This window comes from Phyllopteryx taeniolatus, chromosome 17, assembly GCF_024500385.1.
Source record: "Phyllopteryx taeniolatus isolate TA_2022b chromosome 17, UOR_Ptae_1.2, whole genome shotgun sequence".
In the NCBI taxonomy this organism is placed as follows: domain Eukaryota; kingdom Metazoa; phylum Chordata; class Actinopteri; order Syngnathiformes; family Syngnathidae; genus Phyllopteryx; species Phyllopteryx taeniolatus.
The window spans coordinates 8,546,139-8,561,178 of record NC_084518.1 but is presented as its reverse complement, the minus strand read 5'-3'; the positions used below and the strand labels follow the sequence as shown (position 1 = coordinate 8,561,178).

The 15,040-nt window shown below is 44.0% G+C and overlaps 1 protein-coding gene across 41 annotated transcripts in view; it reads right to left on the bottom strand.

Moving 5' to 3' along the window:
• The window catches only part of LOC133466730 (HMG box transcription factor BBX), a 208,161-nt gene that overhangs the window by 58,970 nt on the left and 134,151 nt on the right, over nt 1–15,040 (bottom strand). For 38 of the 41 annotated variants that reach the window (XR_009785021.1, XM_061750666.1, XM_061750683.1 and 35 more), the window contains 2 exons: nt 6,497–6,571; nt 6,031–6,228 (listed from right to left, as the gene is read on the bottom strand). The exons of 1 other annotated variant lie outside the window; for it this stretch is intronic. Coding sequence is in view for 38 of the 40 variants with exons in the window: in XM_061750666.1 (XP_061606650.1) it covers nt 6,031–6,228; nt 6,497–6,571 (273 nt within the window). In the remaining 2 variants the exon portion in view is untranslated. Of the gene's footprint in view, nt 1–6,030; nt 6,229–6,496; nt 6,572–15,040 lie in introns of those variants that run through there. 2 more of the 41 variants (XR_009785022.1, XM_061750659.1) reach the window with 2 other exon arrangements.

Sequence of the window (15,040 nt, the reverse complement as noted above, 5' to 3'; positions counted from 1 at the left end):
AACAGGATCAGTGTCGAGGAGAAGAGAGAGAGTTGTTGAAGTAAGTGAAAACGGGGGAGGTGTAACTGCCCCCCTTTATCCTAAATTACCACCGCCTCCACATTAGAAGGACTGACACCACATAAAGCAGACATAAACCAGTTTGTTGAGGAACTGGAAAATTTAAGGCGATCATATAACTTAAATGGTGCAGAAGTCCAACAAGTGTGGATGGCAGCCATGGGTCCAGATTGGCATAATATTAGAGGACCATGGAATCCAAGAGATGCAAATGGGATTTTGGCCTATGATAGTCGCGAATTGGGACACCGGGTGCTAGGATTAATTAACAGAGCAACCCAGCTTTTCAGACAGAGAGCAAATTACACTGAAATAGGAAGAATAAAACAAAAGGATGATGAGCCTTTTGAGGAATACAGAGTAAGAATGACAACTGTATTCAAGACTCACAGCAGCCTGCAGGAAGATGGAGATGTAAATGAGCCATTTCAACAGCAGTTGAAGAATGCTCTCCATGCAGGTTTAAAAGACGCAATTCACAGCTGGGTTAACAAACATTACATTGGCCTGCCTACTGGCACCTTGGAGGAGTATGTAAATAACGCCCTCCATGCTGAAAAAAAAATAAAAAATAAAAAATTACAAGATCACATCTATGTAAAACCAAACAACAAAAATATCCTACCAAAAGATGTATACAAATGGGCTGCTATATTGAGTCATGGTGTAACACATGTCTCAACAGGAGGGATGGTGGGGCAGATACACAACATTATACAACTTAATGGTTTTAATTCTTATTCAAAAAATTTTGGTAGGGCATGTTTGACATGTGCAAGGCACAATACACAAGGTAATTTGACACCACATAGAGGGCGTTTCCCTACACCACAAAACCTGTTTCAAATTACCTATATGGACTTTATTGAATTATACCAAAGTGAGGGAAAAAAATATTGTTTGGTCATCATAGATGCCTTTTCAAAATGGATAGAAATCTTCCCAACCAAACATCCAGATGCATTGACAGTGGCAAAAGCACTTTGTAAGGATATCATTCCTAGATATGGTATTCCTGAAAAAAAAAAAAAATACAGTGATAACGGTGCCCATTTTGTTAACCAAATTGTAAAAAAGATAGGAGTGATGTTTCACATTGATCTAAAGAATCATTGTGTTTGCCACCCTCAAAGCGCTGAATTAGTGGAAAGGATGAATGGAACAATAAAAAAACAGACTTAAAAAGTGCATTGAAGAAACAGGAAGGCCGTGGACACAGTGTTTGGAATTAGTAAAGCTGTATATAAACATAAGTCTTCAGGGCTAACACCCTATGAAACATTGTTTGGAAGGCCTTATAAAATACCTCAATTTAAGAACCAATGGCAAACAAATGATGAAGCTAATTTAGCTGACTACATGAGAAAAATGTTAGAAAAACAACAAGCACAAAAACAAGGTGGTGAGGATCCTTTTGTCTCCCAGCAGGACGCCAAACTAGTGGACTGAGTGCTTGTAAGAAGTGTGAAAAAGAAACATTGGTACACACCTAAGTGGGAAGGCCCATTTCAAGTATTGTTGACAACCCCCACAGCTGTAACGATAGCAGAAAGGTCAACTTGGATTCATTTGACACATTGTAAAAAGGTAATTTCGGTTGAAAACTCCTACAAAGGGAGGTGAGCAAAAGTCTGATAATAGGGTGGTCTCAGACGTTTAGAATCTGGGAAGACCCGAAAGTCAGTGAAGATTTTTTAAGACACCAAACTAACGTAGAGGGGATATTTCAACCAGAATGACCCCTAAGTGTTTAAAATCAGCTATTGGGTATTGGATGTCAACGCTATCTGTTATTTAGATTTTTCTGTTAGTATGGTATTTGTGGGAACCACCCAAGGTTAAACAAACGGACCATAAAGTGGCCCCTCGACCCTTACTCTTACACAGGGTTAGACATAGTAGCGGACAGTCAGGAACACCAATTCCTGTCATTCCCTGGATAGTCTCATGGGCATATAATAATTCAATTAGGGTAACCATAGCACCAAACACAACGACTAAATTGAGGCTCCCAATTACTAATTTAAAGGGATTTGCAAACACCAAACAGATAACTGGAAAAGGTTATGAGACGTATTGGTGGTACCTTACAGGACATGTATTAGATTTGAGTTGGAATTCTCTAATTACTACCCAAGAGGGTGACTATTGGTCCGTAGGACAAAGTCACGAGGCAAAGTACTTTCATAAAAAGATAACACTTGGAAAACAAGGATCAATGCTAAATATGTCATGTGTGTGTTCCGGGTTTTGTCCTCTCCCCTGTTTCACACACACCTGCTCCTGTGAGCATCTTCACCACCTGTGCCTCGTTCACCCTAATTACCTTTTGTATTTAACCTCGTGTCTCATTCCCTCTCTTTGCCAGTTCGTTGTACCTTGTCGTCGCGTTCCAGCATTCCTTGTTTCCACGTCACAGACTCACAGTAAGATTTGCCTCATGTTTTTGGATACTGTTGCCTTTCTTGGATTGCCTGCCTGTGTACCGACCTATGCCCGTCTATTAAACCTCTCTTTTTGGAAACTGTCCATTTGTTTTGGAGTCGTGCATTTTTGGGTCCTATCCTCTGTTCCGTTCAATACAGAACGAACTGACCATAACATGGACCCAGCAGACTCAGACCCGGTGCGCAAAGCCCTTCAAGCGCAGGGTCAACGCCTCTCGAAGCAGGATGAGCAGCTTGCTGCCCTCCACCTTCATCTTGAGGGACTGTCAAGGCATCAGAACAATATGATGAGACAGGTGGCCTCGCAGTTTGAACTTCTTATGAAAATTATTCAAGAGAAGGAACCAGTTGGCACCACACCCAATACCGCCATGGTATTTCCATGTGAAGCAGTCACCATGCAGTAGTGAGGCAGATTGCTCCCTTGTAACCTTACAACAAGGCAAGTGCAGGGTGTCAAATTACGCGATTGAGTTTCGCATTCTAGCAGCTGAGAGTCATTGGAATAATCGGGCGGTACTCGATGCCTTTTTTCAAGGACTATCCCCCGCCGTCAAGGATCATTTAGTCCCGGTAGACCTGCCGACCGACTTGGACACTCTCATCCCTCTCGCCGTAAAAATCGACAAGAGGCTTTTGGATTGCGAGCTGGATGGAGATCGGCGGAGGGCTGCGTCACCGCGCACTTGGAGGACGAGCCTTGGTGACCAGCCAAACCAAGGCAGATCCCCTGGTTCCGGTCTCAACCCACTGGCTAACGTCCCCATGGATGAACCCATGCAACTGGGCAGGTTCCGTCTCTCCCCTGAGGAACGTTCATGGGTGCCGTCTGCGTTTATCATGGATGATTCGCTCATTCGGGACTTCCACGTTGCGCATCCAGGGGCCCCAGGGCCGTCTGGGGCTGGCCGTTAAGGGTGGGGGTACTGTCATGTGTGTGTGTTCCGGGTTTTGTCCTCACCCCTGTTTCACACACACCTGCTCCTGTGAGCATCTTCACCACCTGTGCCTCGTTCACCCTAATTACCTATTGTATTTAACCTCGTGTCTCATTCCCTCTCGTTGCCAGTTCGTTGTCCGGGCCAAAATGATCCAACATACATTGACGCCGTTGGTGTTCCCCATGGTGTTTTAAGTGAGTACAAATCCGACTATCAAAAAGCTGCAGGATTTGAGTCCTCGATGTGTTGGTGGTGTACAACCAACACAACGTAGACAGAGTCAACTACATCCATTACAAAGTGCAAAAATTGGGAAATTGGACACAGAGTGGGTTTGAATCTGTACATGAACAGCTATCAGCCACATCACTTATGGCATTCCAAAACAGGATAGCTGTTGACATGTTGTTGGCTGAGAGGAGGAGTATGTGCTATGTTCAGGAGAACAATGCTGCACATTCATTCCCAACAACACAGCTACGAATGGCAGTCTCACCGAGGCCATAGAGGGACTCCGAACGCTTTATGGTAAAATGATGTTGACACCTCCATGTGCTGTTTTTACAGCAATTTTGACCTTGTTTGGATGTTGTTGTATTCCTTGTCTGCGTTCTCTCATTAATAGATTGAAACAACAGCAGTCTCACCCATGGAGAACCGAATGGCACAAATGTATCCTTTACTTGGTCCTGACCCTGAAGATAATGACCGTAATGATGATAATGATGTGCATTATGACCTGCCTGATTTATTTCTGGATCCAGGTGACTATGAATAAAGATTAACATTGTCTCTTGAGTGTAAATGTATTTGTTTTCGTAAAAATTATCCGACAGTCGAAAATCTAACTGAAGTGACTGATGTAAGGTGATGTGCGAATTTGAGCAAATATGTGATAAACAGGAGGGAAATGTTAGAATAAATGTACATTAGTTATCCCATATTTACTCTTATAGTATTGGAAAGCATTTATTCAGCAATATAACCTTGCTTGTATCATGTAAGTTGAAGTTGTCTGTGAAGATGGTTTACACGTTGCTGCTATGTGCTCCCCCAACTTTATAGCAGCAACAGCTGTGTAACTGGGAACCGCCCTAAGAAAATAAAAAGAGAGGGATCGGCAGTGTGCTCAGAGCGGTAGGAGATTGTAACTGCGAACAACTCTGACCGTTCTCCTCGCGAGTAAAAGAACCATCTCTTGTCTTCCTTCCTTGTTTATTGTTTATTTAATGTTAAACTTTTTTGTTACGTTTTACATACCGATTTTACTTTTTCTTCAAGAAAACAGTAAGTACAAATGACAGGAAAACTCAAAACAAGTTTTGCTTTTATTTTATGAAAAAAATGACCCCTATTTCCCTTCTGGAATTTCAGTGCAAAACTTCTGTCTTGAATAAAATACTTCTGGAAACATAAATGTAGCAATAATAAATCCACTCCAACACTTTAATTGATAATGTGCAATCTTACAACTTTTGTTAAGCTTTGTTTCAAAAGCTAAAGAGTGCCACTTGTAGCCCTGAATATCTGAAGAAAATAAACATGATATTTTGGTTGATGGATAGGACATTAGGTATGTACTTGTCCATATCTTTTACACATTTAAACTCGTGTGTAACTGCATGGTTCGACTGGACCACCTCTTTCGTTGCAGAATAAAACGACAACCCCTCCAGCACTGTTGTACAAATAGGGTAAGGCAACTTCAGCAATACTTGTGGTTAGGTAGCACATACTGGAGCTGGTGGCTAACTCTAGCTATCCTCCACTTAGAAGGAACAGAGCGTTTGGGCGGCATCTTGGGGCGTTAAACTAAAGAGCAAAAAATATGCAGGTAGGCCTGACTAGGTTTTTGATTTGATTGATTTTCCATCTTCTCAGGGTCACATTCTTGTCTTTCATACAGCTCTCTGGTTTTCATGTTTGTTAAGACTCTAACTAGAGCCTGTATGACTTCACAGGCAAAACCCAAAACTAAACAACCATTTATTGATTGAATAATCAATGTAATGGTACTCATCTGAGCATCAGTCACATTTTCCAATAGTTTTGCGCTCATGAACAATGGAGGCTTCAAATAAAAGGTGGAACCAATCCAGATTGAAATGTAAACAAATTAAGTGCCCTCACTTTTCCACTAATTGTTGAAATAGTAAAAAAGGAAGGAGATTATTAGGTCAGAATAGACTTATTCTAACAAGGAAATAGGTTATTTTGTTTACTTTAGTTAGTCCACATGAGCCCCCAGATGAAAGTAATCTCTCACTGATGATTCCAAGTAGCTGTAACCTGGGCAAAGGTTTTGATAACACAAGCAAAACTGGTGAAAGCTACTAACTGATCTCAACCCCTCGTTGAATTAGTCTGCTACTGCTTCGTCTGCTCTTTCTTGCATGAATTTACTACTTTGGCAGACATGGCAAAGGAAAGCGGGTTTTGGAAACTACCATGGCAGACAAAGTTATTTTTATGAAGCTAAATTTCATGTGTCAGACTACACAGTCAATACAGTACAGTAAACTATGTGCGTTATGGCAACCAAGTGGAAAAAGACATCTAAGAGGATCGACCGTAATACTTACCCTCAAGCAGAGATACACTGCAATCAGCTGTGCGTACGAAGTGTGTTATCTTTGTCTTCCTAGCCTTCCTCTTCTGGCTACCAACTAGTATATCCACACTAGCGGTGCCTTGCACATCTGGGCACATTATGGCATTGGTGGCACATGATTTGGCTTTTGAAACGGAAAGCAACACGGTGGAATCCCTCTGTCCCAATGCTGTTGAAAAGGGTCTTATTAGAACAATTACAAACATTACAACATTTTACCGCTACACAAAGTAATAGCAATTATTTGTACCACTGTATTAATCTTGTTAAGGAGATAGGTCAAAACTATGATTGTTGTTAGTCATTTTTGCGTTGACTAACCATTTGAAAATGTAAAAAGTAAATTATCTTGCTGAAATTTCTTCATCTTCTTGATAATGTTGATATCCCTGCGAAAACATACTATCAAGATTCTAGATCATAATTTTCTACTGCACCTGGTTTCTCCTTTAAGTATTTGTGCTTCCTAACAATCTTGTGGAATGAAGTCTTTTTCTGTGATGGAGATGGTCCTAATACAGAAAAATACAAACAAATAAAGATGAGCATGGACATGCTATGTTACGGAGCCCACAGATTTTTTTTAAACAAAGCATAAACAACATGATGGCGGAAAACATGCATGTACAGACAGCCATTTACAGTATGCAGAGCTGAAGACTGCCCCTAAATGGTCAAATTTCCCCCCTAAAATCTAAGACAGCACAATTACATTTTTCATCTATTTCCATATGTGCGACCAGTAAATGACTGCTGTTTGGCAACTGTTTTCATGACTGGGCGATCAGTCTCCCACTGGTTTTGCTGGGATTAAAAATTTAACTCACGCTAAAAATACATTTCTGGGTTTTAAGCGAGCGAGAGACAGAACGGCCACAAAAACTGATAACTGTACGTGTGCAAAAGTATGTGAACCCCCAGCTGCACTGGTTAAATCCAGCAGGTAAAAGACACAGGCTAAACATTTGAGTGCTTATTAAATCATTTAAGCAAACGAATGAAATAAGACATCCTTGGGAAAGGGTTTGGCCTGCACTAATTAATAGAGAGATGAAAGGTACAACGTACTTTTATTGTCAAGTCTACAATACGCGTACGACATACAGAGGTTTGAAATTATGGTACTCAAGGGCCTACAGTGCTACAAAAGATGGTATAAATAATAAAGATCAGTATAAAGAAGCTAAATAAAACTATAGTATTAAACAATATAAAGTATAAATTAAATCTACAAATATCAAAGATTAGGAGACATGTGTAACGTAGTCAAAGTCTGAGTACCAAGGCATGTAAAGACATTTACAAATTAGAAGGCAGTGTGGGGAGGTGTGCATGTGTGTATGTGTGTGCGTGCGTGTGCATGTGCGTGGTGGTTCAGAGCGAAAGCAAGAAAACCCCTGGTAGCAGAGGCCTAAAATCACAAACCAAAAAAAACAAAAGCAAAGGAAATGTCCGAGGACATGAAGAAGAGGGTATTGACAGCCCATCCATCAGGGGAGGGCTGTCAGATCATTTTTTAAAGGTTCCAGCTCCATCCATCCACTGTCAGACAAATAAGTTACAAATGGACATGACAGCAACTCTGCCAAAATCGGATGCCCATCAAAACTATCACTCAGAAACACCATAAATAAAAGGGTAAAGGCTGACCCAGGTATCACCTCTAGAGAGTTGCAGATCTCTCAGGTGGCATCACAGATAAATGTGCATGTATCTACTATCTGCTGAAAATTGAATAGCCATGACATTGATTTGAGCATTTCAAGAAGGAAGCATCTGCTTTCAACAAAGGACAAATCTGCCCTTTTCAACTTTGCCAGAGAGTACTTGGGCAAGTCAGAGGCCTTTTGGAAGTCATTTCTCTGGACAGACGAGTCAAAAATAGAATTATTTGGTCACAATCAGGTGGCACGGTGGACGACTGGTTAGAGCGTCTGCCTCACAGTTCTGAGGTCCGGGGTTCAATCCCCGACCCCGCCTGTGTGGAGTTTGCATGTTCTCCCCGTGCCTGCGTGGGTTTTCTCCGGGCACTCCGGTTTCCTCCCACATCCCAAAAACATGCGTGGTAGGTTAATTGACAACTCTAAATTGCCCGTAGGTGTGAATGTGAGTGCGAATGGTTGTTTGTTTATATGTGCCCTGCGATTGGCTGGCAACCAGTTCAGGGTGTACCCCGCCTCCTGCCCGATCATAGCTGGGATAGGCTCCAGCACACCCGTGACCCTAGTGAGGAGAAGCGGCTCAGAAAATGGATGATTGGATGGATGGATGGTCACAATCAAAACCACCAGGTTTGGAGAAAAGCCAGCAACCCATATGAAGTAAAGAACCTCCTCCCAACGATGAAGCATGGGGATGGAAATGTGAAGGTCTGGGGCTGCTTCCACTTCTGGACCTGGACGACACCATCATATCTTAAGAGCCATCAATTTCCAGGCGTATAAAGACATTTTTGACAAGAATCTGCTGCCATCATTCAGGATGTTGAAACTGGGCTGGAAAAGGATTAAAGAAGACAATCAATCAAAGCATTTCAGCAAAATTACAAAGGAATGGCATTCGAGAAAGAGGGTTCGTTTTGCCACAAAGTCTGGACCTTAATCCAACGGAAATGTTGTGGCGAGACCTGAATAAATTGGTGCATACCAGATGTCACTCCAATCTCTCTCAAAATGAGTTTAGCAAGTGAGCAAAAATCCCCATAAACAGATGTGAGAGACTGGTTAGTGGTTACAGTTTATCTCTGCTAAAGTAATGGTTGAAAAAGGAGGCACCACAAGCTACTAATAGAAGGGTTCACATACTTTTGCACACATGCAATTTTCAGTTTATGTGGAAAGAAAACATTTGTGGATTAAACAATGACACTATATCTCTTTGTGTGTGTGAGTGTGTGTACTATTCGGAAGGTATGCTTAACAAATTGGGATTTGGATATACGTTGAACAAGGATAGTTTGTTTTTTACAAAAAAGAGTGACCATTTCAGAAGGGTCCATGAACTTTCAAGCAGCATCGTATTTAGTATCAAATAATGTGTTTCACAAGACAACTTAATTATAGTTATCATTTCTAATGTGCCTGTGGATGAAAAAGCAAAGCTTGTGGCCAAAATGTACATGCACGGTATGTATTGGGCTGGGTACATTCAAATGAATGGAGCGAGTGAGTGAGCCTCTTTTAAAATATCCACACACTTGCTTTTATTCTCACCCACGTTCACTCCCTTTCGCAAACCGCTTCTTCCTTAACTATGAATCCATATTTTTATGGTTGTGATGTGAAATGTGCTGAAGTACAATATACTATATGAACAACATCAAACGCCTATACATGCTCGCTGTTCAGAGCATCCATGTATCAAATTGCTCAACGTGTGGGGGTGAGTCGACAACTGCCTTTTTTTCGCGATGTTCCGGTCTCATCGGGTCCGACCGCATCGCACAGTTTGCAGCAGGCCTTTGTCTGCTGGTTAGTGCAGTCAATTGTTTGAGACTAATATGAACATTAAGGCAGATATTCGTCTGGCTACCATTTCACACTTTGAGGGAGTAGCCCTTGAAAGACACGCAGAACTCATTAGAGCAGCAAAATGAACAACATGCTTGCTCAAACCTCTCCCTGGGAAGCTTGTTTAAGAGCTGTAATCCCTCTCCTCTGGGACTGTACCTGCAGCTTTTAAGACAGTTGTTATTGACCCTTAGTCAAAAGAACTAACCTCAACCCTGACAGTCTTAGCAATTAGAGGTCAGTCTCAAATCTTTCCTTTAGCTTGAAATCCAAGATGGCGCCTACCCGTGTGGACGCCTCGGTTACGCGCTCTCTAGTATTGTTTATGTTTTTGTGTTTTTTGTTCGTCTTTGGAGACATTACGCGACTCACTTACACAAAGATAGACTTGTTAAACATCAAGGAGTCTACCCCGGACTTTCTTTCACCAACTTTCAAAATCCGCTCAGTTTTTTTCCCCCGAGTTACTCACCGGAGCAGCGACTGCGGTCTTTGGGGCAAGGAGCCGAAGGCGACGCCACAGAGGGAAGCGAGCCGGCATCCAAGTGAAGCTCCGCAAGGGAGGATACAGATTGGCGTTTCCGTCGATCCACCTCGCGAATCTACGCTCCCTACCCAACAAAATGGACGAGCCTCATCTTCTGATAAAGACCAGTAAAGACTTCGGACGTTCCGCCGCCTTGTGCTTTACAGAGACCTGGCTTGTGAGGCTGTCCCCGATGGCGCCGTCATGCTTCCCGGCTTCCATCTTCACCGGGCAGACCGCGTCATGGAGTTATCGGGGAAAACAAAAGGCAGCGGGATGCTTCTATATCAGCGAAAAATGGTGTCCAGACATCACGGCGCTCAGCACACACTGCAGCCCGCATTTAAAGTCGCTGCTTTTGAACTGTAAGCCATTCTACTCACCGCGCGAGTTTGCATCTTTCATTCTCGCCGGTGTCTACATTACGCCTCAAGCTCACACGAACAAGTAAACGAAATTGAAAAAAAACACCCGGAATCGCCCCTCATTATTCTCGGGGCTGCACAGACTGGAGTGTCTTTGAAAATTCAGCTGGCAGCTTGGATGAATATACAGACACTGTCACATCCGATATCAGTTTCTGTGAAGAGGTGTGTGGAAAGTCATTTCGCACATTCAATAACAACAAGCCGTGGTTCACTGACAAACTGAAGCAACTTCGCCAAGCTAAAGAGGATGCATATTGAAGCGGGACAGGGCCCTGGATAATCGCAGTAGAAACCAGCTGACTAAAGAAATTAACATTGCAAAGAGAAACTATGCAGCAAAGTTGGAAAAACAGTTAAAATCAGTCTGGCATGCATTACAATCGCTAATTACAAGCGATGATCCCCCTAAGATGAGAAAAATAGTAGACTAGCCAACGACTTAAACAGCTTCTACTGCAGATTCGAAAAAGGACACTGTCACACCCAACACCCAACACCCACACAGCCGCACCACAATCCACAATCACACCTCTGACTTCTGCGTTGACCATCCACAAACAGGATTTGAGACGCATCTTCAAACAACAAAGGATGAACAAAGCGGCAGACCCAGACCTTGTGTCCCCATCCTGCCTCAAAGTCTGCACAGACCAGCTCACTCCAGTCTTCACACATATCTTCAACAGATCTCTGGAACTGTGCGAAGTACCATCCTGTTTCAAACGCTCAACCATCATCCCAGTCCCCAAGAAACCTGCAATCCGGGTCTGAATGACTACAGACCTGTCGCCTTGACATCTGTGGTCATGAAGTCCTTTGAACGCCTCATGCTGGACCACCTCAAGAGCGTCACAGGTCCCCTGCTGGACCCCCTACAGTTTGGCTACCGAGCAATCAGGTCTGCGGATGATGCAGTCAACATGGGACTGCACTTCATCCTAGAAAACCTCGATAGCGCGGGGACCTACGGGAGGATCCTGTTCGTGGACTTCAGCTCTGCGTTCAACACCATCATCCCCGAACTCCTCTCCTCCAAGCTTCTCCAGCTCAGTGTCTCGCCTGCCATCTGCCAGTGGATTTACAGCTTCCTGACGGGCAGGACACAGCAGGTGAAGCTGGGGGAGGCCAAATTATCCACACGCAGCAAGGTTGTGTCCTCTCTCCGCTGCGCTTTTCTCTCTAGACGAACGACCGCACCTCGACGCACCCGGCTGTCAAACTCCTGAAGTTTGCAGATGACACCACTGTCATCGGCCTCATCAAAGACGGTGACGAGTCTGCATATTGACAGGAAGTGGAGCGGCTGGAGCTGTGGTGCAGCTGACACAACCTGGAGTTGAACACGCTCAAGACTGTAGAGATGATTGTGGATTTCTGGAGGCAGTCTTCGCCACAGCTGCCCCTCACACTGTCCAGCTCCCTTGTGTCAACCGTCGAACCTTGAAGTTCCTGGGAATTACAAGTCGCTCAGGACCTGAAGTGGGCAATAAACATCAACTCCATCCTCAAAAAGGCCCAGCAGAGGAGTACTTCCTGCGGCCTCTGAGGAAGCACGGCCAAAATCCTCTTGGACCCTCCACACCGTGGTCACCAGCTCTTCGGCGCTACCGAACAATGCAAACTCAAACTAGCAGACATTCCAACAGCTTCTTCCCTCTTGCCATCAACTTCTTAAACAGCTAACTTTTCCATACACACACATCCAAAGCCAAGACACCTAAAATCTATCAATAATCAAACAGCAATCCAACCCTTTGTCAGTGCAAATGAATATCAGCTGGTTCAGTCCTAATTGATGGCCTACAAAAAGGTCTCATTGCCAAGGTGTGAATCAAGACACATATCATCTAGTGGATACTCAAACAGTTCTTGGTGCAGAGCAGGAGGAAAACTATGTATATCAAAAACATTTTGCTAACAGGATTGGGGAGATCCAAGGTGGCACTAGAGTCCAAGGCTGGTGGTGGATTCCAGGATCGAGAAACATTGCTGACATAATTACATGAGGAGCCAGCCCCTGAGACTTGGAAGAGAACTTGGAGTGGCAAAATGGACGGTAGTTCTTGAGTTGAGCGGGTTGGCCAATCAAATCAGCAAAAGAAATAGCAACCGTTGCTTAAGAGAACATTAACAAATTTCAAAAGAAATCATTTGCAGCTGCACTCAGAAGAATAGAGGAAAAAGAAAAACCAAACAATGCAGAACTATGGAGACTTCCAGCAGGGTCTGTTATAAACAATCTTTTGGATGTCTAGAGGATGACAATGGTGTACTTAGCACACAGAGCTCAGCAAAACACTGTAGCCCGGACTTGGAGTCGCTGTTTTTGAACTGTAAGTCATTCTACTCACCGCATGAGTTCGCATCTTTCATACTTGCGGGTGTTTACATTCCTCCTCGAGCTAACATGTACTAACGCTCGCTGAACAAGTAAACAAAATTGGCAGTGAGACCTGGAAGGGCGAGTTTGGGAGGAAGGCCCCCCTCACCGATCAGAACCTGATTGGTTTTATGTTATTGGACTTCTGTGCTCACCAAGGATTGTCCATAAAGAACACCATGTTCAAGCATAAGGGTGTCCACACGTGCACTTGGCACCCTGGGTTGCAGTTCGATGATCGACTTTGTGGTTGTGTCATTGGACTTGTGGCTGCATGTCTTGGACACTAGGGTGAGGAGAGGGGCAGAGCTGTCAACCGATCACCACCTGGTGGTGAGTTGGCTCTTATGGTGGGGGAAGATGCTGGTCCGACCTGGCAGGCCCAAACGTATTGCGAGGGTCTGCTGGGAACGTCTGTCAGAATCCCCTGTCAGAAGGAGTTTCAACTCCCACCTCCGACAGAACCTTGCTCATGTTCCGTGGGAGGCGAGGGACATTGAGTCAGGGTTGACTGTGTTCCACGCCTCCATTGCTGAGGCTTTTTGCAGATGTGGTTCTTTTGGCTTCATCAAGCCATGATCTCCAACTCTCACTGGAGCGGTTCGCAGCAGTGTGTGAAGCGGCTGGGATGAAAATCAGCACCTCCAAATCTGAGACCATGGTCCTCAGTCGGAAAAGGGTGGAGTGCCCTCTCCAGGTCGGGATGAGATCCTGCCCCAAGTGGAGGAGTTCAAGTAGCTTGGGGTCTTGTTCACGAGTGAGGGAAGAATGGAACGAGAGATTGACAGGCAGATCGGTGCAGCGCTGCAGTGATGCGGAGTTTGTATCGGTCCGTTGTGATGAAGAAGGAGCTAAGCCGAAAGGCGAAGCTCTCGATTTAGCGGTCGATCTACGTTCCTACCCTCAGCTATGGTCACGAGCTGTGGGTCGGGACCGAAAGAACAAGATCCCGGATACAAGCGGCCGAAATTAGTTTCCTCCGTAGGGTGGCTCTCCCTTAGAGATAGGGTGAGAAGCTCGGTCATCGGGGAGGGGCTCTAGATGACCGATGCTGCTGCTCCGCATTTTGATGAACCAGATGAGGTGGCTTGGGCATTTAGGATGCCTCCTGGAAGCCTCCCTGGTGAGGTGTTCCGGGAACATCCCATCGGGAGGAGAACCCGGGGAAGACCCAGGACACGCTGGAGAGACTATGTCATCCGGCTGGCCTCGGAACGCCTCAGGATCCCCCCGGAAGAGCTGGATGAAGTGGCTGGGGCGAGGGAAGTCTGGGCGTCCCTGCTAAAGCTACTACCACCGCGACCCGATCTCAGATAAGCAGAAGAAAATGGATGGATGGAAATAGTTTTGTAAATCCCAAATGACCTAAAACAGGAACAGGTGAGTCTTTTCATGTCAGACAGTCAGGATTCAGGAGGAAAAAGAAGTGTACTGTATGTCTTGTTATATAGTCAAAATGATGTTGAAATAAGTACATCATAAATATATTGAATACAGTACATCAAACATAAATCCCTGAAATGTGTTGCTAGTGGTTGTACTATTTTATTAATATGGATATATATACAGTGCCGTGAAAAAGTATTGGCCCCCTTCTCAAATTCTTATATTTTTGCATGGTCTCCCCAATTTAAGATCATGACAGAAATGTAAATATCAGACCAATATCATTGAACTTAAATGCTATTTTTAAATGGTGATTTAATTTATTAAGGAAACAAAATAGTCAAAGTTACCTGGCCCTGTGTGAAAAAGTAATGGCCCTTTCTTTCACATTTCGGTGGAGATATTTTGGCCCCTCTTTTTTGCAGAATTGTTTGAATTCAGCAAAAATGGAGGGTTTTCGAACATGAATGGCCTTTTTAATGTCATTCCACCTCATTTCAATTGGATTCAAGTCTGGACTTTGACAAGGCCACTCCTAAACCTTCATTTAGTTTTTTCAAGCCATTCAGAAGTTGACTTGCTGATGTGTTTTGGATCGTTATGCTGCTGCAGAACCCAAGGGCGCTTCAGCTTGAGGTCACAAACTGATGGCGGAATATTCTCCTTCAGGATTTTCTGTTAAAGAGCAGAATTAATGGTTCCATCAATCACAACAAGTTGTCCGGGTCATGAAGGAGCTAAGCAGCCCAAGA